The sequence below is a fragment of the Mytilus californianus genome, unplaced genomic scaffold (genome assembly GCF_021869535.1).
Source record: "Mytilus californianus isolate M0D057914Y unplaced genomic scaffold, xbMytCali1.0.p SCAF_4, whole genome shotgun sequence".
Classification (NCBI taxonomy): domain Eukaryota; kingdom Metazoa; phylum Mollusca; class Bivalvia; order Mytilida; family Mytilidae; genus Mytilus; species Mytilus californianus.
The window spans coordinates 116,345,217-116,369,211 of NW_026262690.1; the positions used below are offsets into that span (position 1 = coordinate 116,345,217).

The 23,995-nt window shown below is 30.8% G+C and overlaps 1 protein-coding gene across 4 annotated transcripts in view; it reads left to right on the forward strand.

Moving 5' to 3' along the window:
- LOC127739178 (mitogen-activated protein kinase-binding protein 1-like) overlaps positions 1-23,995 on the forward strand; it is an 80,668-nt gene that overhangs the window by 26,408 nt on the left and 30,265 nt on the right. For all 4 annotated transcript variants that reach the window (XM_052250785.1, XM_052250788.1, XM_052250786.1 and 1 more), the window contains exons 3-20: positions 2,825-2,939; positions 4,636-4,728; positions 5,076-5,192; positions 7,776-7,871; positions 8,639-8,815; positions 9,110-9,270; positions 9,605-9,680; positions 13,048-13,161; positions 13,748-13,894; positions 14,882-14,948; positions 15,500-15,614; positions 16,248-16,339; positions 16,965-17,161; positions 17,739-17,857; positions 18,304-18,558; positions 19,032-19,151; positions 21,783-21,975; positions 22,504-22,636. In XM_052250785.1, the coding sequence (XP_052106745.1) occupies positions 2,825-2,939; positions 4,636-4,728; positions 5,076-5,192; positions 7,776-7,871; positions 8,639-8,815; positions 9,110-9,270; positions 9,605-9,680; positions 13,048-13,161; positions 13,748-13,894; positions 14,882-14,948; positions 15,500-15,614; positions 16,248-16,339; positions 16,965-17,161; positions 17,739-17,857; positions 18,304-18,558; positions 19,032-19,151; positions 21,783-21,975; positions 22,504-22,636 (2,387 nt within the window). The remainder of the gene's footprint in view (positions 1-2,824; positions 2,940-4,635; positions 4,729-5,075; positions 5,193-7,775; positions 7,872-8,638; positions 8,816-9,109; positions 9,271-9,604; positions 9,681-13,047; positions 13,162-13,747; positions 13,895-14,881; positions 14,949-15,499; positions 15,615-16,247; positions 16,340-16,964; positions 17,162-17,738; positions 17,858-18,303; positions 18,559-19,031; positions 19,152-21,782; positions 21,976-22,503; positions 22,637-23,995) is intronic.

Consider the following 23,995-nt stretch of genomic DNA (forward strand, 5'->3'; position numbering starts at 1 on the left):
AACACTCTTGAAATGTGCTGTTCTGATCCTTTCGCAATAAATGTATGTTTAATTTGTTTGAATTACTTCTTTTTTTGTTTTTTATTGCTCACTATATTTTAAAATTTTCTGTCTGTCTTTCGATTTTGTTGATAGCTTTTCATATTACCCTGTTACAGTAACAGCTTCTTACATACACACATCACAAAATGCTGCAGTGATCATGTGACAAATGTACTGTACAGTTTTCCAAAACAAGGACACATCATACAACCTCCTTGTAAAAAAAAGGAGATGTGGGATGATTGCAAATGAGACAACTGTACACCAAAGTCCAAAATGAAGTGGATGTAAGCAAGTATAGGCAACTGTACGGACTTCAACAATGAGAAAAACCAATACTGTATAGTCAGATGATAAAAGGACCCAACATGAAAAATAAGAAACAATAATTTATAGCAAAACAATTTACGAAAAAGAAATACGACATACATGAACCAATGACAACTTCAACTACAGGCTCCTGACTTGGGACAGGCACATAAAGACTAGTGTGGCCGGTTTTAACATGTGAGCGCTCACCCCCCCCCCTTTTTACCTTGGACTTATGACGTCTTGCAAGGCTATTTTTTTTTTGGGGTGGGGTAGCTTGATAGTAAAACAGCAGTAAATTTCGCCACATGATGTCTAGCATGAAATTGATTGAAGTGAACAAACCTCTTGAGAAAACAAACTTAGCGTAATCAATAATCTTGTATTATAGTTTTCAAGCCGGATTAAATCAGTCAGTCACTTCTAAAAAAAGAGGGTGTTCTATGGAATTCGTGGAAAATGTACAAAAACAGCTAGGTTTACTTACCGTAAATGTATCTGACATTCTGTTTTGCTTCTGGTATATTAAAATTTAGATAATAGAGCGTATTTTTCAATGAATTGTCCATTTTCTTCTCCGTGACGGGAACTCCTTCATTGATCATTCACATTGTTTACATTTGTAAATGACGTCATATAGGAGTGCGTGACATAAGGTGTTATTAGGTCATTCAACGCAGATAAATAGTCCATTTGTTCTTTGACTTTTTATCATTTACCAATACAAAGTATAAAAAAAACATTTTGTTTTGTAATCAATTGCTATTATTTTAATTAAGTGTACTGGTAAAAAGTAACTCGCGTAAGTCAAGTGCTATCCGTCTATAATTCCCTCCGCCTTACGTCAGAAGGTCCCTGACGTCATTTAAAATTTTGTCAACAACTTGGAACCTTGTACAAATTATGATCGCCTCATTTTTCCGTAATTTTAATTTGCAAACAAACAGATAACTGTCATGTCAATAAAGTGATCATAGTCGTGGAACTTGTGAATCGGTTTTCATTTTTAGATTTACAACAGTAAACGCTTTACCGGTTTGCCCTGCAAATTAACGCTTTTCTGTTTACCTATCGGGAGAAAATATAGAGGTCAGTGGTAGGCTTTTAGTTTAAAAAAAAAATCGAAATCAGCGTTAAAACACAACTACTGAAGTAAAGGATTTTTTGGAAACACCCAGGTTCGTATGCTAGCATACAGACCTGCGAAATACAACATTTGATTCAATATTTGCCGTTCTGCATACACCAGGTTCGTATGCAGGCATACAGACCTGAGAAATACAATGTATAAATCAAATGTAGACTTTAGCATACACCAGGTTCGTATGCTGGCATACAGGCCTGAGAAATGCAAGTTAATTTATTACAATTCAGTTCAGCATACACCAGGTGTTCAATATGTCAGATTCACGATTTTCAAGTGCTTGATAAAAAAAAAAACGTGTTTTTCTTTTATTTTTCTCGTTTTTGCACAAGTTTGTCTTATGAGCGATAATTCGACCTATTTGAGTACGAATTATGGCAAATGACCGTTAATGAGAATTTCTAATTTTAGATGAGAACGTGTTATGGTAATTTGGGTCATCCTTTAATAATTTTTATTATTAAGAAATGCACATTTATACTCTGAGGGGTTGAAGTCGAGCAATACAGCAATAAACACAATGCAAACATTATAAATAGTTAACATCATATACCAATAGTAAAAAAAAAAACTAGAAATGATTATGCAGTTGTGGTGTCCACTCTCCTCAGTGCAAAAGACTGAATATCATTTATGTCTTTTTCAAGTAGTTTTCTTAAAGATTTATTAATTTTACATGTTTACAAAAAATGGGTTTCATCTTCAATCTCAATAATATGGTGTTCATTTAAGGTTATTTCTATGAGTTGGACAGACGGCTTGTCAGTCACATTTTCATTATGCTTCAGTACGGTTTTATTTATGACACAATTTTACACCAAATTATCATACCTATAGATTTTCAGAATGCTGGCACTGTTGTACCAATATATTCTGCTCTACTTCAATATCTTTTCAATATTTTAAAGTGTTATATTCTAAAGGTAGTAATCACGCATTGTCTCTGGATATTGATATACTGTAAATTCACAAATTAATTTTATTAATCCTTGACCTCTGGAAAAAAAGTGAAATCTAATAAATGCAATTGCAAAAATGTTATGGAGGAAAATTACATCTGAATTTATGAATGCAAGTTTTTATTATTGTGAACCTGATACTTTCACATGTGTCCATTTGTGTGTCCTTGCATATGATGTGTGTTTACTACATGGATGATTGGAGAGTATTTTTTATTAATTAGTAAATGGGAAATATGGAGGGATCATGAATGAAAACAGCAGCCAAAAAAATACATATATGTTAATATTGATAAATATAAGAAATGCATATATTTGATAGTTAAGCATTTTAGCAACTTGATAATTAAAAGATATGTTTACATTTCAGATGTGTGGTAGTGCTTCTAAATGGAAAGAAACAATCACATATCATAAACTCTTGTAAAAAGACAATCACAGCCGTCAAGTTCTCTAAAGATGGCAAAAATATTGTCACAGGGGAGGTAAGTCATTTTTTTCATGTCTCTGTGGTGATTGATTTCACAGATGCTTTTAATTTTCAATCATTAGGATTGAACTTTTATTACAAGAAAGTGATAATGCCATTGACAGTTTGATCTTAGATACCTTTCTTCAGCTCTTTACTAGCAAGTCAAGATGAAATTCTAGTGTGATTTATCAAACTTATGTAAAGGACCTATTGACATTAAATTGAAGGAACAAATTAATATTACTGTGAACTTTACTTTATGAAAATTTGCTCTAATTGTCATATATACTGCCGGTTACCACCTCTTGAAAAACATTTACTGTACTAAAACTACAAGATGTTACTGAAAAAAGCTGCAAATATCATCTCCACATGTAAATTGTAATTATAAAAAAAAGTGCATATGTACTGTGGTATGATTGTGACAATTTTTTTTACTATATAAAAATATGGAAATGTGGTATGATTGCCAATGAGACTTTGATCCACTTGAGTTCAAATGACGAAGATAAAAGCAATTACCGTAATCGGGCTTGTATAGTTCGCACTGGTACATAGTCCGCACCCCCTTCTCGGCACGAAATTTCAGTTAAAAAAACTTTTTGTAACTGTTAGAAAAGGTCTAATGAAACTCCGGTAATTTTAAATCGTGTGTGGTCGTTTGCGGTATTTTCTTGGAAAAACCTATTTTCCATCACCAAACAGAAGCTGAAACTGCTTGTAAATGGTTCTAAAACACTTCACGCTGGTTAAAATAAGTCTAAATCACACAAAAAACAATTTGAAACTTGTGTATAAGCACGTGTAAAAGATGAAAAAACCTGGTGAGAGTCGAAATCTGTACATAATAGATATCACTATAATACGACTTTGAAAGTAAAACAGTTTCCTCCTTATGTAAAACAGTGTTTAATATATCTATAACATGAATGTTTGAAGGGTCTTCTTAAGCCAATACAAAACATATTTGTCAATAGGAAACACCAAAACGGAACGAATAATAACCGATTACGTTTTGTAGTTTACACATCGTAAGCTGGTTTATGGTTGTCTTTTTTTACTTTTTTTGTACAATTTCATTCAAGCAGATACCAGTTTATATTTAACAATGCATTTAAACGAAACGAGAATTTTGTAATGAAGCATTTAATTTTTTAAATTTATCAGGATTAATTTGATATTGAATAAAGATAACTTATTAATATGGATTGGGTAAAATTATTGGTTTGAAAAATGATAAGAGCTACAATGTCAATAACAAACATGGCGGAACGTAAACAAACCACATCGAGAAATTGAAATTTTCTCTCTTATTTCTTGCTTATTGTACTCTATAGTCCGCACCCCTGCTGTCAGGGTCAATTTTGGAGAATAAAAACGCGGACTATACAAGCCTTTTAACGGTATAGGTCACCGTACAGCCTTCCAACAATGAGAAAAACCTATACCTGATAGTCAGCTAGCATGAAAAATGTGAAACAATTCAAACAAAAAACTAATAGCCTAATTTATACAATATAATTTAGTTGAAAAAAATATGACAGACAAAAACAACCACTGAATTACAGGCTCCTGACTTGGGACATTATTTCAATCAACAAACTATCTCAAGTCAAGAAAAGGTTAAAAGTTACAAAAGGTAGTTAAATAACTATTTCATTAAGTGGTTTTGATTTTCCTTATTAAATTTAATCTGTTTATTTTTTCAGTGTGGTCATCAGCCTGCAGTACGTGTATGGGATGTTGAAGAAAAAATACAAGTGGCCGAATTTTATGGACACAAATTTGGCATTAACTGTGTGGTAATATTATATGACGGTTAAATTTCCAAAATCACACCATTTGAAATGTAAAGAAAATATATAGCTGCATTTGATTGGTTTATTTAATTTGAAAAATGTTGAAATGTCAGTATATTCTGACACATAAATAATTTCAACCTAAGCAATTCATTAGTTTCTTTGAAAATATCTTGAATTATACATTTTTAAAACTTTCTACCAATACATATAATATGAGTAAATTTCAAATAAACCATATTGTATCCTAGAATCACACATTGAGAAATGTTCTGTTGATTTTCTGTGATATAATTTATTTATTTATGACATACATGCTATGTTTTAATGTATTCTGACGCTTCTTTCAGGCATTTTCTCCAAATAACAAATACATAGTATCCATTGGATCTCAGCATGATATGATGGCTGCAGTCTGGAACTGGAAAACTGGCAATAAAGTGGCAACAAATAAAATATCTAGTAAAGTAAGTTGTGGGTCAAAATAGGAACTCAAGTGGCAAAAAATTTAAATATCTAGTAAAGTGAGTTGCGGGTCAAAATAGGACATCAAGTAGCAACACATAAAATATCTAGTCCAATAAATCCTGAATCAAAGCAGGAACTCAATTGGCAACAAATAAAACATCTAGTTCAATATGTCTAATAACAGAACATGAATTTTAAGTGGCAACAAATGAAATATTTAGTCTTGCTTAAAAAAAAAGGAACCTTAGCATAGACAATTAAGATATCTTGAAAAAATGAAGTTCTAGTTCAAAACAGAACATCCTTGGCAACAAATGAAATATATTGTAAGTTAAGTTCTAGTCAGGAATTTTAAAGTGTGTCACGGACAGATGAGTGATGGCTTTAAATAGGAAGAGTCTTCAATTATATAAAAAAATAACTTATTTTTCGATAAAATGATTGAGCATATTACAAATTTACCAATAACAGAAGTAAAAAGAAACTGTTAAATATACAAATTACTGTACTTTTTGGTTCACTATATTATAGTCGAGATAAATTGCATGTTGAAAACTAAAATTTAACCATCTTGAATGTAGAAATGTCAAGACTCATTCTCAAAAGAAGGAGAATCTAGATGCCTATGTATCATACCCCAACTCTAGGCCATATTGCATTCACCTTGTCTGTCTGTCTGTCCGTCTCAGTGTCTGATGAATATTTACATCACGTTTTTCTTGGTTTATACTAAACGGAATAACTTCATATTTAGTAGTGATTTAGTCAACGATTAACCGGTTATCTGTCGGAAGGACCGAATATCGAATACCAAAAACGCTAACCGGTTAACCTGACCTTTTTTCAATTTTAATAGATTTGATATAAACGTGTAATGAAATCATTCATACATTTTGTTGAATTTTAAAATGATAGTTGTGGTAATTAATTTGACAGATCAATTGTCCAGTATATTGAGCTACATGTAAATATGCCACTTCCATCGTCCAAGGTTTTGTCACACTAGAAGTTAATGCCGACTCAAAATTGGTAAAATGCAAATCATGTGTCTGAATTGACTTAATGTATATATGGTGGTAAGAGTAACACACTTAATCATCTCAAAATGAAACATCTGAGACACCAGAGAAAATGAAAATATCAATGGTTTCAGACAATGTAAATTCGATGAGATCAAGAATATTTTCATCTTCTCAATCTGAAGTAACGAACTTCATAGTAGATACGGTAGAATTGGATTATTAAAAGTAAACGTCACCAGGAATGCTCAAAACCTAGCCTTATAATGCCCAAGGATAAACTTCAATTTATCATATCATAAAAACGTACATTTGTAGGGTACTATAATAGATAAGGTCTTTAAACATCAACTTAACGGTCGAAAGATTATCCGAGTAACCAGTTAGGCAAAACTGCTCGATTTGACAACACTAATATTTAGTCATCAGGTTTTTGACAGTGATGAGTTGTAATGTGTGAGCACTTTTTATACGCCCGTTTACGGGACGTATTATGGTATACCGTTGTCCGTCTGTCCGTCCGTCTGTCCGTCCGTCAGTCTGTCCGTCTGTCCGTCCGTCGTCAACATGTCGGACATTAACTCAAAAATGCTTTAACCAATTTGCATAAAACTTTGGTGAATTGTTTATATCTATTGACGTGAGCTCCCTTTCGTTTTTTATAAATTTTAGATTTTATGTTTCAGAGTTGTGGGGTTTTATTCATTAAAAAAAGGGGGATTTTCCAATTTTCGGACAATAACTCGAATAATACTTTCATCAACTTGCAAAAAAATTGTGGTGAATTGTTTATATCTATTGACATGAGCTCCCTTTCGATTTTTATAAATTTTAGATTTACGTTTCCGAGTTGCAGGGTTTTATTAAAAAAAAGGGGGATTTTCCAGTTTTCGGACAAATACTCAAAAATGTTTTCAGCAGTTCTTATGAAACTTTGGTGAATTGTTTATATCTATTGATGTAAGCTCCCTTTAGAATTTTATAAATTTTACATTTTACATTTCTGAGTTATGGGGTTTTATTCATTGAAAAAGGGGGATTTTCCAGTTTTCTGACAATAACTCAAAAATGCTGTCAGCAATTCCCATGAAACTTTGGTGAATTGTTTATATTTATTGATGTAAGCTCCTTTTGATTTTCATAATTTTCTAATATGACATTGAGAATTAATTGAACTTTATTTGTTTATAGTCTGACAACAGATTTACTAAGTATTGCGCAACAGCACAGTGTATTGCACAACAGCAAGAAATCTTTAATTGAATATAAATTCAATTCATATAACCAATTTCAAGTTCTTTGACTACATTTATTCAGAAACCTGTAATATGTCAAATATTTAATTACAATCCAAATTCAGACCTGTATCAAGTTTGAATATTGTGTCCATTTTTGCCCCAACTGTTCAGGGTTGGACCTCTGCGGGCGTATCCAGCTGCGCTCAGCGAAGCAGTTTATTGGATCTGTCATACTACTATTTCCTGTTTTCAAATTGTTTGAATAATAGCACGACATTGTGTCCAATTTTGTTTCCATAGTTGTATATTGATTATTTATTTTCAGGTTAGTGCTGTAGCATTCTCAGAGGATGGTTCCATGTTTGTGACAGTAGGCAATAGACATGTTAAATTCTGGTACCTTGAGAGTAGTAAATCTAAGGTGAGGACAAAGGAATAAAAAGGTGGACATTTTTTAGGGGTCTATGTAATTGAATCAAAGATGTGGTAGCATTTCATCAATAAAATGGTAATCCAACAACACACACTAACTTGAATAGACATTTAGAATGTTATGATTATCAGAAACTGCAAATATTTTCACTTTGCAACTAACCCTTGAAAGTTGTGGGAAAGTAAAAGCATTTTTATGCAACGAAAAATGTATATCATACAAAAGATATCATTTACATTTTTTGGAGGTTTTTTTACACAATAGTTTTTTTGTCTGAAACATATTAATCTGTTGTCAATAACTAGCAAGGATATTCCAAATGAAGTAGCAAGGTTCCCAGAAAACAAAACAAAATCCATAATATATAGTTTTTACATAAGACAAAGGAATGGTTGCTATTTCTAGTACAATATCACATGTTCTTTCTGAACAACCATAGGATTGCTTTTGGTGATAAAAATATTGTTAAAATGATAAAAAGAAAAATTTAAAAGAAATAAATTTACTGGATATTGATAAAACCAAATTTAAGGTAATCAGAATATGAAGACAAGACAAGAGAGCTATATTAACATTTAACACTAGATGTGTACAACAAGACAATATTAATATGAAAGATTAATACTTGTATGATACATTATAAAAAGAAATTGATCAGTTGAAGAAAAAAAATTGGATTATTTGAAGACATTAGCACAGCTTAGGAGGACAAATTTATATACATTCATTATGATTTGATATTTTTTTCTCTTCAGATATTAAACGAGACAGTGCCATTATCAGGAAGGTCAGGCATCTTGGGAGAATTAAAGAATAATTTCTTTACGGATGTTGTTTGTGGGAAGAACAAATCAGTTTTCTGTATAACACAGTCAGGTTATTTATGTAACTTTAATGAAAAAAGATTGCTGGAGAAATGGGCAGAACTTAGGGTATGTCATTTTGTAAAAAAAATGGATAGTGTTAATCTTCTGTAAACTAACTTATTTTTGCAGATACTTTATTTGACACTAAGCTCTTTCTAGCCATTTTTTTCTTCATTTTTTTTGCCTTACATTAGATTGGTATAAAAAATTGTAGATACTGGAATAACAGTTGAAATATTTGAAAAGTATTTGCACTCTAAATATTGGAAGATTAAAGGATATATTATTTAAGTTCATGTTGTATTACAGACAATGCCCAGTAAGAGAATAACTCATTTATTTATATATATTTGATTACAGACGACTTGCGCCAATTGTGTAACTGCTGCCGGTGATTATATATTTATTGGTTGTGCCAATGGTGTTGTGAGAGTGTTTAGTGCTCAGAATTTACATTATATAGCCAATCTACCACATCCTCATTATTTAGGTGTAGATGTTGCATCAGCTCTTAATCCAAGGTAAAACATATTTTGGAGATTTAATTTTTATTGTAATTCCTAAATATTCATGTTGCCTTCCATTTTCATCAAAGTTCAATTTACATGTATCTAAGTGGGAAAAAAACCATGGAAAAAGCTATCTGTTTCTGTCATACAAAAGTATATTGATGTCATTTGATCATTTTGTTCATTAGAATTGTGTGTGAAGCAATATGCTATAAATTTATCATTTCTTAAATACTAAATTTGATGGTTTGATATTTTTCATGTATTTCTTAAGATTTGCTGTACTCTTATACATTCTCTGAATAAACATTTCAATGTATATATAAATATAAAATGTCTGTTTCAGTCAAATGGTTAGCCAGAAAACAGATGCTAAATATCCTGATACCATTGGTATAGTGTATGATGACTGGAATAATAAGGTTAAACACAATAGTCACTTCATTTCTTGTTTAGTATAAAGCTTTATGATACTATTTTTTGTCTACAATAAAAAATGTCTGGCATGAAAATTTAACTTCAGAAACACCCACTTACCCACTTTAGATCATTTTTTTCTGTCAGGCAGTTTGGGTTTTAATGTTTTTTGTAATTACTGAGTCGGTCAAAATGTATGCCATCATTGTTGTTAGTAGTGAAATGGGAAAATGATATCGTTATAGACTTTTAAATGGGAAAATGATATCGTTATAGACTTTTAAATGGGAAAAATGATATCGTTATAGACTTTTAAATGGGAAAAATGATATCGTTATAGACTTTTAAATGGGAAAATGATATCGTTATAGACTTTTAAATGGGAAAAATGATATCGTTATAGACTTTTAAATGGGAAAAATGATATCGTTATAGACTTTTAAATGGGAAAATGATATCGTTATAGACTTTTAAATGGGAAAAAGGATATCGTTATAGACTTTTAAATGGGAAAATGATATCGTTATAGACTTTTAAATGGGAAAAATGATATCGTTATAGACTATTAATGGGAAAATGATATCGTTATAGACTTTTAAATGGGAAAATGATATCGTTATAGACTTTTAAATGGGAAAATGATATCGTTATAGACTTTTAAATGGGAAAAATGATATCGTTATAGACTTTTAAATGGGAAAAATGATATCGTTATAGACTTTTAAATGGGAAAATGATATCGTTATAGACTTTTAAATGGGAAAAATGATATCGTTATAGACTTTTAAATGGGAAAAATGATATCGTTATAGACTTTTAAATGGGAAAATGATATCGTTATAGACTTTTAAATGGGAAAAAGGATATCGTTATAGACTTTTAAATGGGAAAATGATATCGTTATAGACTTTTAAATGGGAAAAATGATATCGTTATAGACTATTAATGGGAAAATGATATCGTTATAGACTTTTAAATGGGAAAATGATATCGTTATAGACTTTTAAATGGGAAAATGATATCGTTATAGACTTTTAAATGGGGAAAATGATATCGTTATAGACTTTTAAATGGGGAAAATTTTAAATGGGAAAATGATATCGTTATAGACTTTTAAATGGGGAAAATGATATCGTTATAGACTTTTAAATGGGGAAAATGATATCGTTATAGACTTTTAAATGGGAAAAATGGTATCGTTATAGACTTTTAAATGGGAAAATGATATCGTTATAGACTTTTAAATGGGAAAAATGGTATCGTTATAGACTTTTAAATAAGGAAAATGATATCGTTATAGACTTTTAAATGGGGAAAATGATATCGTTATAGACTTTTAAATGGGGAAAATGATATCGTTATAGACTTTTAAATGGGGAAAATGGTATCGTTATAGACTTTTAAATGGAAAAAATGGTATCGTTATAGACTTTTAAATGGGAAAATGATATCGTTATAGACTTTTAAATGGGAAAATGATATCGTTATAGACTTTTAAATGGGAAAAATGGTATCGTTATAGACTTTTAAATGGGAAAATGATATCGTTATAGACTTTTAAATGGGAAAAATGGTATTGTTATAGACTTTTAAATGGGAAAATGATATCGTTATAGACTTTTAAATGGGAAAATGATATCGTTATAGACTTTTAAATGGGAAAAATGGTATCGTTATAGACTTTTAAATAAGGAAAATGATATCGTTATAGACTTTTAAATGGGAAAAATGATATCGTTATAGACTTTTAAATGGGAAAATGATATCGTTATAGACTTTTAAATGGGAAAAATGGTATCGTTATAGACTTTTAAATGGGAAAAATGATATCGTTATAGACTTTTAAATGGGAAAATGATATCGTTATAGACTTTTAAATGGGAAAAATGGTATCGTTATAGACTTTTAAATGGGAAAAATGGTATCGTTATAGACTTTTAAATGGGAAAAATGATATCGTTATAGACTTTTAAATGGGAAAATGATATCGTTATAGACTTTTAAATGGGAAAATGATATCGTTATAGACTTTTAAATGGGAAAAATGGTATCGTTATAGACTTTTAAATGGGAAAAATGATATCGTTATAGACTTTTAAATGGGAAAATGATATCGTTATAGACTTTTAAATGGGAAAAATGGTATCGTTATAGACTTTTAAATGGAAAAAATGGTATCGTTATAGACTTTTAAATGGGAAAATGATATCGTTATAGACTTTTAAATGGGAAAATGATATCGTTATAGACTTTTAAATGGGGAAAATGATATCGTTATAGACTTTTAAATGGGGAAAATGATATCGTTATAGACTTTTAAATGGGAAAAATGGTATCGTTATAGACTTTTAAATAAGGAAAATGATATCGTTATAGACTTTTAAATGGGAAAAATGATATCGTTATAGACTTTTAAATGGGAAAAATGATATCGTTATAGACTTTTAAATGGGAAAAATGGTATCGTTATAGACTTTTAAATGGGAAAATGATATCGTTATAGACTTTTAAATGGGAAAATGATATCGTTATAGACTTTTAAATGGGAAAAATGATATCGTTATAGACTTTTAAATGGGAAAATGATATCGTTATAGACTTTTAAATGGGAAAATGATATCGTTATAGACTTTTAAATGGGAAAAATGATATCGTTATAGACTTTTAAATGGGAAAAATGGTATTGTTATAGACTTTTAAATAAGGAAAATGATATCGTTATAGACTTTTAAATGGGAAAATGATATCGTTATAGACTTTTAAATGGGAAAAATGGTATCGTTATAGACTTTTAAATAAGGAAAATGATATCGTTATAGACTTTTAAATGGGAAAATGATATCGTTATAGACTTTTAAATAAGGAAAATGATATCGTTATAGACTTTTAAATGGGAAAAATGGTATCGTTATAGACTTTTAAATGGGAAAATGATATCGTTATAGACTTTTAAATGGGAAAATGATATCGTTATAGACTTTTAAATGGGAAAAATGATATCGTTATAGACTTTTAAATGGGAAAATGATATCGTTATAGACTTTTAAATGGGAAAAATGGTATCATTATAGACTTTTAAATGGGAAATATGGTATCGTTATAGACTTTTAATGGGAAAAATGGTATTGTTATAGACTTCATTTAGCAGCTGTTGTGTGGGCTCTCCAATGGTTATAAATACAAAAATGAAAATGTTATGTTTTTGATGAATGCAGGCCACCGATAATTTTTTTCATTTGAATATTTCTTCTTGGTCAAAAGAGAACTGTTATTAGAAACAACAATCAATCAATCATAATCTTTCCTTTTTATTGTAAAAAGTTTAACTTAATGATTCACCCATGTTAGTTCATGTTTTTACTTATGTTGTAGGTTACCTGTATTTATAATGATCATAGTATGTATATTTGGGATGTCCATGATGTGAAAAAAATTGGAAAATCAAGAAGTTTTTTGTTCCATAGTTCTTTCATTTACAGTATAGAAGTAAGTATTTATGTATAACTTCATCCTACATAAAATTAGGAGATAAGTATTGCATTGGAAGATTTGCATTTGCAGGCATCAATTGGCAACCATCAAATAAAAAAATGATGCCTGCGAATCTTCAAATACATGTAAATACTGATATCTCCATTCTAACTTTGCAACTGAAATACATTAATCATAATAATACATTTTAACATCAGTCATACAATGTCTTTGCTAGTTCTCACAATTTAGACCATCAATCATGGAATTGATGCCTTGAAATTAGTGGCTTTATCCAGTCAAAATGACTGTTACAAACAATTTTCCATCACAATTTTCATTCTCATTCATGTACAAATTTCAGTTGTTCCAAAGTTATTTGATAGACCTGTGTTGATGTTCATAAGGGGTATTATACTCACCCTGTTTACAAAAGCTCAAGATCAAATCTTGTATGTTATGATCCTGGATACATCCTTATAATTAACCATTTCAAATGTACTCTTTTCTTCTGTATTTTATAAAGATTCTACAATGTATGAAGAAAACTATATTTAAGTTGTATTTAGTAAGAAAAAATTACATTTGATTATTATTTCAGACAAGTCCACCCATTATGGAAGGACAGAAACAGATTCTTCCACCAGGATCATTTATAACATGTTCTAGTGATGATACAGTCAGGATCTGGAATCTAGACCCACATATGAAAGATATGAACATTTATAAAAGGAATATATTTTCACAGGTAAATCATGATACTAAAATGATAATGATTTTACCATGAGTTGTATCAGTGCAAGTATTGATGTGATACTTAACTAAATTATTAAGATTTGAATAAAAACACAATTATGGTGTAAAATTTATTAAAAAAAATGATAACTTGATCAAAAAAAGATATTTAAAATAATTTAAAACATTATCTGAATTTGACCATTTGAAACTCATACATAAAGAACTGTTGGAGTGGACAACAAATTGATAAACTTTTCTCATAAACTCTGTAAATTGGTAATTCTGTCTAGATTTATGTGAATCACAATAATTGTTTTCTTCAGTTCACAAATTCTGCCTGTTACAAGCTATATATAATACTGTGGTCCAACTTTTTGAAATAAAGTTGCTTGTTATTGTGACAAAATTCTTTGTAATTGTAATGCAGAGCTAAGCAGTGGTGCTTCAATTTGGCATAGGATTTGAAAAAGGCATTTATAGTGTTTAATACAAATAGATTTCTGCACCTAATTAGATGTGTTAACTGTTGATCAATTCAATATAAATATGAGCAATATAAACTATAAGTTCAGAACAAGACAGAACAGTTAGCATGCACTAGTTTAATGGAAACCTGAACAATCCTATTTTGTATGTTTTTCTACATATGGGAGCAAACCTATGACATCACTCAGTTTAGGTGCCAAAGATAAGAACAACATTTAGCTGGATTCATAAGATTTATAAAATTAAAATAATGATTGAGATGGAATGTTATGTTTATTTTGCATTGGAATTGAGATAACTGTATTGTATTTTAATCTTGGCCTATATAAAACTATTTGGCAATCGTGCACAGTAAATTTAACCTACCTTTTAGTTAGGCCAAGCTTTGAATACAGTTATCTCCTAATTAGAAATGTTGCATTGTTGCGAAAGAAACTATATAGGCTACATAGTAAGGTTTGTTTTTCTTTGTCTCATGTATTAACTAATAATAATTTGTTTTGATTTTCAGGAACTGCTAAAAGTTATTTATACCGATCCATCATTAAATTACTTGAGGGATGTAAATTATAATCCAGGTAAGTCATGTATTCATTGTCTGACAGACAAAACAACTCCTTGCTTAACCTTCTATTAACATGATAAAGATTCACGCAGCTCCTCAATTTAATACAATGCACAAAAAATTGATGAATTAATTATTTTTCTTTCTTCTGACATCCAATTGTTTAAAAAAATAGTTGTCAGTTATGAACAAAAGAGATGTGGGATAAACATCAATGAGACAGCAACCTAACAATACAGTTTAAGAAAAATAGACATTTAGAGGTTACCATTCCAGCTGCACCATAATTTCAACATGTAGTACAATTGACAATGCTCACACACTGTATGAATCTAAAATATACCATGGTCCAGACAAAGTTAACATAAAAAAAAGACATCCATGATATCTTAATCAAATACAAAACTTGGAAGTCTATAAATTCTATATTTAGCCAGATAGTGCAAAAAAATGTATTGACACTTTTTTAAATGCAATGTAGCTAACAAGTATTTAAAAAAAATTGTATTTAGATTAGTTAAAAAGGTATAATGTGTTTACGTTAACATTTGATATATATTTCAGCTGGAGGTACAGATAAAACAGATACAAATTATGATGATAAAAATGGCATTAGATCTTTATGTATCAGTCCTGATACTAAACACTTAGCCTCTGGTGACAGAATTGGTAATATAAGGTAAGATTTGCTATTTGATTATTTGTATATGGATTTGATGAGATACAAATTTTTCAAAAAATTATTGTTAGTTCCAAAAGGATTTTTGTGGACCCTTTGTGCTTCTTAACGTGTAGTCTCTTGTGAGAGTATTTGTAATGTTAAGTATAATTGTAAACACTAGGTGTCTGATCACAGAAGTGTTTATACAAAAAATGACTTAATTTTGGTGACCGTAATGGAGCAATATAAGGTATGATTCTAAACTTTGTGTTTGGTAATTTGATAAAGTTGGTCTTGTTCCTGATAATTTGCTTAATATTGTTGATTTATAAATTTTTGTGGTTACCAATTTTCATGGAGTGAGTGAAACAGTATTTTCTTCGATATTTGTTTTCATGGTTTTGTCAAAGTCTGCATATATGCCAATACAATAAAAAATTGTACTTCGTTGAACATTTAAATTTGTGGTTCATCCATATCCACGAAATCCACAAAAACAGTATCCAAGAAATGATCATGAATCCACAGTAGGTGAATTTGCTTTGGAAATACACACAAATTCTGGGCTCACTTTGGCAAGAAAGCTCACTTCATATTATAGATTGTTATTTGACTACATATGTTGAATCCAAATATAAATTTATTTTTCAGAATACATGATTTAGAAACCCTGCAAGAAATAGCTACAATAGAGGCCCATGATCAGGAAGTATTGTGTTTGCAGTATAGTAACTTTAAATTAGGTAAATAAAATGCTATCAAATCAAGGTTTAAGCTAGTCACTTTAGCAGGATTAGAAAACTGACCTTTCTTGGGTATCAGCTTAACATGATAGGACTAAGGCAGGTATTGCATAGGTTATACGTGGGAAAAAAACGTGTAGTATCATTTTCTTTTTCAGTATTTCATTAGTATACAAATAAAAATATAACAATAAAGATTAAAACTAAACAGCTGACTTTCATCACTGGCAATATCACTGTATTAAATACCTGGTACATAGTATTCAAGTACCAGTGAAAAATATCTCCTGAAGAACATACCCCAAAATAAGCATGCAATAAGCATTTTTCCAGCTATTGCACAAAACAAGAATGCAATATTACTTGTTTATACAATCATTATCAAATAAAGGAATGTCTTTTATTGCTGTTTTTCATCTTGACTGTTGCTGGAAGGTTTTAAGTGATGTACTGACAAGCTTATGCCTAACATCAAGATCAAAATGGACCATGACCTTGACTTAAGTGATACTCATGATATTCATTGATAAGTACTACCTATATCTGCAAGAATAATCAGTAAATTGCATATTAAACTGGTAAAGTATACCTACAAATTCTATCATTTGTTGTTATTGTTTTTCAGGTCCAAAGTTGTTGGCGACCAGCAGTAGAGACCGAATGCTTCATGTTTTTGATGTAGAACAGAATTATAAACTGTTACAGACACTAGATGACCATTCATCATCTATAACTGCTGTCAGATTTACACAGACAGAGAAACAATTAAAGATGCTCAGTTGTGGAGCAGACAAATCATTACTCTTCAGAAATGCTCAAATGGTGAGTAAAAATGTTCTAACTTGTTGTGGACCAAACCAATCTTTACTCTTTTAACTGCTGAAATCATGAATTGATGTGTAAAAATGTTCTGATAGCTGTGGATTGTAAACTCTTTACTCTTTAGAAATGATCAATGGTGAGTAAAAATGTTCTGTCAGTTGTGAAGTAAATGAAGCTTTACTCTTCAAAAATGCTCAAATGGTGAGTAAAAATGTTCTTACAGTTAATCTGCATCCTTTAGAAATGTTCATATAGTGAGGAACAAATTTCTTTCAATTCTTTTTAAATTCCAACTCACATGGTATTAGATTTTTTAACACTGCCACTGTAGAAATGGACATTGATTGGACCCTTTATTTTCTAAACTTCTTGTCAATCTGGTCCACCTATAAATTTAATGTAATAAACATTTGCTTTTTTTTTGTTTTATTACTTTGTGCACAGTATGTAAATATTTCAATGTGGAATTTGTATAAGGAAACTCACTGTCCACATGAAAAATCCACCCTACCTGTTATGTATGTTACAGAAATTCATGTAATAACCTATTTGTAAGTTTTCACTCATATTTTTGAAGGATCCAGACCTACAGTTCAGTCTAGACCAACATCTTGTTGGTAAAACTACAATCTATGATATGGTCATAGACCCCACGGAAAAGTTTGCAGCTACAGCCTGTCAGGATAGGAATATAAGGTAAGGTGAAAAAACAGAAATAAATTACGAAATACATATGAAAACAACTGAAAGAAAATACAAACTTGATCTGTAATTTATTACATAGTATAACTTCATACCAAAAATCAGTTAGCTTCTGAAGGCAAAAATTAGACAACTGCTGTATTTCATAAGAGGATTAGGAAAAAATGTTCTGCATTGGCCATTAATTGATTGATTGGTTGGTTGGTGATTGCTTTACCCCATTGGCCATTGAGTGGCGGGTCATAATCTTATAAAGCTATAAAAATATTTCAGTATGACAAATATATATGATCCTCACATTCCGTTATACATTTATTGACCATAAGAAAATAAGCGTTATAGAAAGATGCTAAATGAATAAAAGTACATAGGGCCAGGAGCATGGTGTCCTAAGGATACACATTCTTGTTGCTCAATATGATAATGAATTTATTTATCAGGATATATTCAATAAAGACATCCAAACAAAGGAAGAACTACAAAGGAACCATAGGAGATGATGGCGTTCTGATGAAGTTATCATTAGATCCCTCTGGTACTTACTTTGCCACTAGTTGTACTGTTGATAAGAGTATAACTATAATTGATTATGCCACGGGAGAAATCCAAGCCTCTATGATCGGACATGCAGAGTTTATCACCAGTATTAAGTTCACCAATAATCTCAAACATCTGATATCTGTATCAGCTGATGGGTTAGTATTGATTTGTGGGAGGTAGATTTATTTGCCCATTTAGCTATGCCTCAGGAGAAATCCATTGATGTACACAAAAAATGTCTGTTGGAAATTGGTTACAAATAATTATATGAAAACTGTCTGTTTTTAAAGATCCCTTATATAGATTTATCAATTTTAATGGGATACCAATTTTCTTTGATTCATGGGTAAATTTTTACGTTCAAAGAAGGACAAATTTTGTAATGGTTTTTATGTAAACTTTGGTAAAACCATTAAATCAAATACCTAATGAAATACAATTATCTTCAATTCACGAAAATTGGAACACACGAAAATATATGAATCCACATTATATGACAAATATTATAATCAATATTGAAGAAAATTACCTCATAAATTAATAATGATATTGTAATTACTTTCTTTGTACAACATTTTTCCATCATGCCAAAATAAATAATTGATATTAATAATTGATTTATACCTAGGTGTATATTTGTTTGGAGATTACCGCCAGAGATGACGAACATGATGCAAAACAGATTACAAGACCTTGGTAATATGTATCAGGAGGCTGAAGTAGCAACTAACAATAACAATAATGAAACGTAAGTTTGTAGCTCATATGTAATTCTGTTTGAGAGTTTTGAGATATTTATATACCACGATTTTCATACTCAGACTTGGAAATGAACCAATCAAATTACTTGATTTGTGTTTTGTGCACAAATTTTATACTAGTACTGAGAAAAGTTTTGTGACTAGATGCCCAGGAATCACCACAGAATATTTTTCCAAGGGTTGAGTTTGCAAAATTATTATCTTGATCGTTGGAAAATGTTTATAGATTTTAAATCTTTTGCAACTATCTTAAATACTAAAAAAATGTATGTATCTTAAATTTATGGCCAAAAAAACCCTACTTAGTCTTTCAAAGTTATAGTGAATTAGAATTATTTTCCGAGTTTATCTCATATAATCTCAAAATTTAAAGTATATTCTGTCAGAAAATCATGAGTCATGCTAATAATTCAAGGATGGAGGAGCATCACCCTTAAATAGCCTGTGGTGATACCCAAAAGTTGTGCATGGTGTATGAATCTGTTATAAAAATAGGTTACAATTATGAACAATGGAAGATAACTCCAGTTCAAATTATGTGTTCTATTTTAAATTGATTGATTGGTGATTGCTTTACACCGTCTATTTTAAATACAATTCAATGTGTGATTTCAAGTTCACATTGCAAAATGATAGCAACTTTTACCCTTTAATTTTCAAAAAGCACTTTGATTAAAATTTAGTATATGGGTCTGTGACTTTATACCAGTGTTCTCCCCAGGCTGATATGACGCTGCGGTGCCGCAGCGCCTTCATAATATTTTTGTAAATCCCGCAGCGTCTTAATTGGCCGCTGTCCCTTGATACTTGATCCCGCAGCGTGTTAATTTTCACATTTTCATTATAAATGTTGGTTAAAATTGTCAAGTTACTGATCACCGCTGATGGGTCGGTCAGTGTTACGCAATAACTGATAATTAGTTTTACCTGAGCCACGCTTATCTCAGCCTTATCGGACTATGTTATCAGGTAATAGCTTAAATGATCATCAAGAAGATAGATATTTTTTGAAGAAAATTAAAAATTTTAAAAACTTCAGTGCAGAAATTGAAGAAATAGATCGCAAATACATTGTATTTACGCATCGTGTGTGTGATCACTTGACCATTTATATAACGAATTTTTTCATTGGTCTAGAAGAAGAATCTATTTAAACACGACCAATGAACGTGTTGAATACACATGATAAATTTGAATACACATTGCTAAAGATATTTACGATGAAAACTATGAATGAAAGTATTAGTAGTTGAAAAAATTAAAATAAAGTTTGATTAAAGATAACGAGGAGTGATTTACTTTAATAGAAAGTGAAAAAATGTTGCTTGCAAGGTAAATTCGTCTGAAACTGTCATATTTTTAGAAATAAAATGATCATTGAACATCGATCGTGAATCCGTGCGTCGGGAAATATGTGACAATCAACACGGGTACAGAATCGCCGCAGCTTCTGTATAATGTCACTGGTAAATAATTTCAATGGTTTTAACTTTAACGAATTTGTAAAGTTTCGTTTATATCTATCTGCCAAAGATAGGATTAAACAATAATACGCACGGAAGCGTAATGTGAAACTACGGAAACTGGTCAGCTGTTCATTTATAAAAAAAATTTGTTTTAAAAAGTTGTATACCAAATATCTTAACCATATTCGATTTTATTAATTCTGAATGAACATGTTCTCTGCAAATAACAAAGGGGTGAATTATAAGCAAAAGGTAGATGATGGAAGTAGAAGTTTTTTTCCACACCAATGACTTCTAATGAAAAGTGGAATACACCTCCGTCTACACTGTCAGTATAAGTAGATTTCATTGCTTCTCCTAATCCCAACCAAGCTCAAGTTTTAGCAATTGATAAAAGCAAGCACCATGTTTCTGGTTTCAATGACAAGTGGCTGACTGAGTTTTCATGGCTTAGAAATGTTAAAGGGGGTATAAGCAAAAGTTATTGTGAGTGGGGGTTTAATTTTTAACCCTGAAGAGGATAAAGACAAAGTTGGGGAACAGACTGTCCAACAAAATAACACTAACTTGAAACAATATCCCTAGAAGGAGCAGAGAGTAGAGATGAATATTTATATTTTGACTTCTTTAATTGACTGAATATAAATAACTTTTGTGTTTAAAATCAATTTATTTCATATATATATTCTTGTAATTCATTAATACTCTGCATTATTAAACACATAACACAAAGCATTATAATTCATATTGCATGTCATGATTTATGACTTATTGCTTCAGATCACAAACGTTCACTCTAAAAAAAGAGTTACGCGCCCTTGAATTTTGCGCCTTAAAAAAATCCTGGGGAGAACACTGTATACTGTAAATTCGGGATAAGACTCTGTAAGGAGGGATTCTATTTCACCAGATAGGTTCATGAATTTAAGTTTTAAAAAAACATTTAAATCAAATATATTCCACTCTTGAAGGAAATTGAATGTCATTGCCCTCTTTAAGCTGCATACATTTGGGAAAAAAAAAAGAGACAATTCTAATTATCTTTATGATTGATTCATATAAGAATCCTTTATTTTGTAGCAACCATGCATTTTCCAGCAAAAATTGAACACCTGTATATAATTTAGTCTTTTTCTATTGTATTGTTTACAGTTCTAAAACAAGCATACCTGTGCCAGTAGAATCAGAGTTTAAAACACCAAGTAAGATATTAGCTGAGCTGAATGAATACAACCAAAAGCAGCAGCAGCAGCCTACTAAACAACATTCAGAACAACAGAAAGCTAAAGCTCCATTAGACTACAGATTTAGTATCGGACAACTACCTAAATGGGCGAAAAATAAGGTAAATAGTTATCTTTGTGTCATAGTTCATGACCTTATCTATAATACACTGTTTCAGGGTAATATTTTTAACCGTGTACACCAGAGCATTGTGATTGGCTAAACAGCCTCCTAAACAATGGAAATTCAACCAATGTGTTACACTGTTTTCATTTTAGGGTACCAACAATGAAATTACTCAGTCCTTTAGATTCTAAAAAGGCGAAATTGTTTGACAGGGGAAAGTTTGGAAAGCAAAGATAATTATAGTATATTTGAGGAAACATTTAAGTTTTCCAGGAAAGTGTTACTAAAATCAGAAAATGCAGTCTGAAGAAATGCTATTAATAAAGTTGTAGACAGAAAACATCATGTAGATATTAGCATGGAAAACAAATCTGTTGTTCTTAAAACGGACCTGTATGACTATATGTAACTTAAGAGAATAAATGAATACTTAAAACACTTAGTAGCTTTATTCAATAAGTTTGTAAAACCAAAATTTGACCCAGAAAAATATTTTCAATTAATATTTCATTATTTTTTATAGTTTGGAAATGAGAAATCCAAAAGTCCTGAGCACACATCTGGTCAGCCAAAAGGAAAATGGGCTGAGAGATCAGAACAGAAAACTATACTAGCACAGATTGATGGAAAGAAGGTGGAAATTAATACAAAAATTGGTGAGTCTTACTTTTATTATACCCACCGCCTTCTAAAGGTAGCAGTATATAGTGTTGGGCCTTCCACTGTTATGTTTTTTTTTCTTTTTTCTGCTCTCTCCTTTGCATCCAAAACTGATCCTGAACTGCTTGGCAGAGTTTTGTGAAACGTTCACAGAATCTTACTCACATGATGGTCATATCTGCACACTTTAGTTCACATTTGTATTGCGGCTTCTTCTAAACCCCTAATCATGATTTAATGAAACTTTCTCAGAACTTTTACCATATGATGTCATTGTGCACCTTTCATTTCGTTTTTTTTTGGTTACTCTTACCTAAGCATGGAATTTTCCATTGATTTATTTTGTGGGTATCCATTTTGTATCTGCAACTCCTCCAAAACTCCTTATTACAATTAAGTGAAACTTTCTCGCAATCTTAACAATGTAATGTTATTGTGCACCTCCTTTTTTGTTTTTTGGTTCAAACTATTTTAGGGGTTTCCCATCCCAAATCATGGACTTTGCCATTGCTGTATTTGAGGATACAAATTTTGACCTTAGCAAAATAATCATGTATAGAAAAAGGGTTACTTATTAGTGCTGAAAAAAAAATGTCAAATATTAGCTCCAAACACGAAATTGTGCAGCTGTTGATGATAGGAACTTTTGTTGCTGTGGATTCATTATTATTTGTGGGATACCTATTTTTGTTGATATATGTGAACAACTAATTTAAATGCTCTAAGAACAATAAATTTGCTGTAGGCTTGTATGCAGATTTTCGCAAAACGAAGAAATCGAATATCCACGGAAACCAATTTTTCCTCAATTCACAAAAATTGGTACCCTTGAAAATAAATGAATACAAAGGAATCCATGATTAACTTATTTCTGGCTATTGTGTACTTTTGCTTTAACTTATAGAGTGGTACCAAGGTTATTATGCCCCACCTACGATAGTAGTAGGAGCATCATGTTTTCTGGTCTGTGCGTCCGTTCGTTCATCCCTCTGTTTGTCCGTCTGTCCCGCTTCAGGTTAAAGTTTTTGGTCAAGGTAGTTTTTGATGAAGTTGAAATCCAATCAACTTGAAACTTAGTACACACGTTCCCTACGATATGATCTTTCTAATTTTAATGCCAAATTAGAGTTTTGACCCCTATTTCACGGTCCACTGAACATAGAAAATGATAGTGCGAGTGGGGCATCCGTGTACTATGGACACATTCTTGTTTTTTGTTATGGTTTGTTGTTGCTTAGGATTGATTATGGTTCTTTGTCTTATTTTACCCCTCAAACCAAGTTTGGGGGGTATATAGGAAACAACATGCATGTCTGTCCATCTGTCTCTTCAGACCAACTTTATCTTTTGTATGA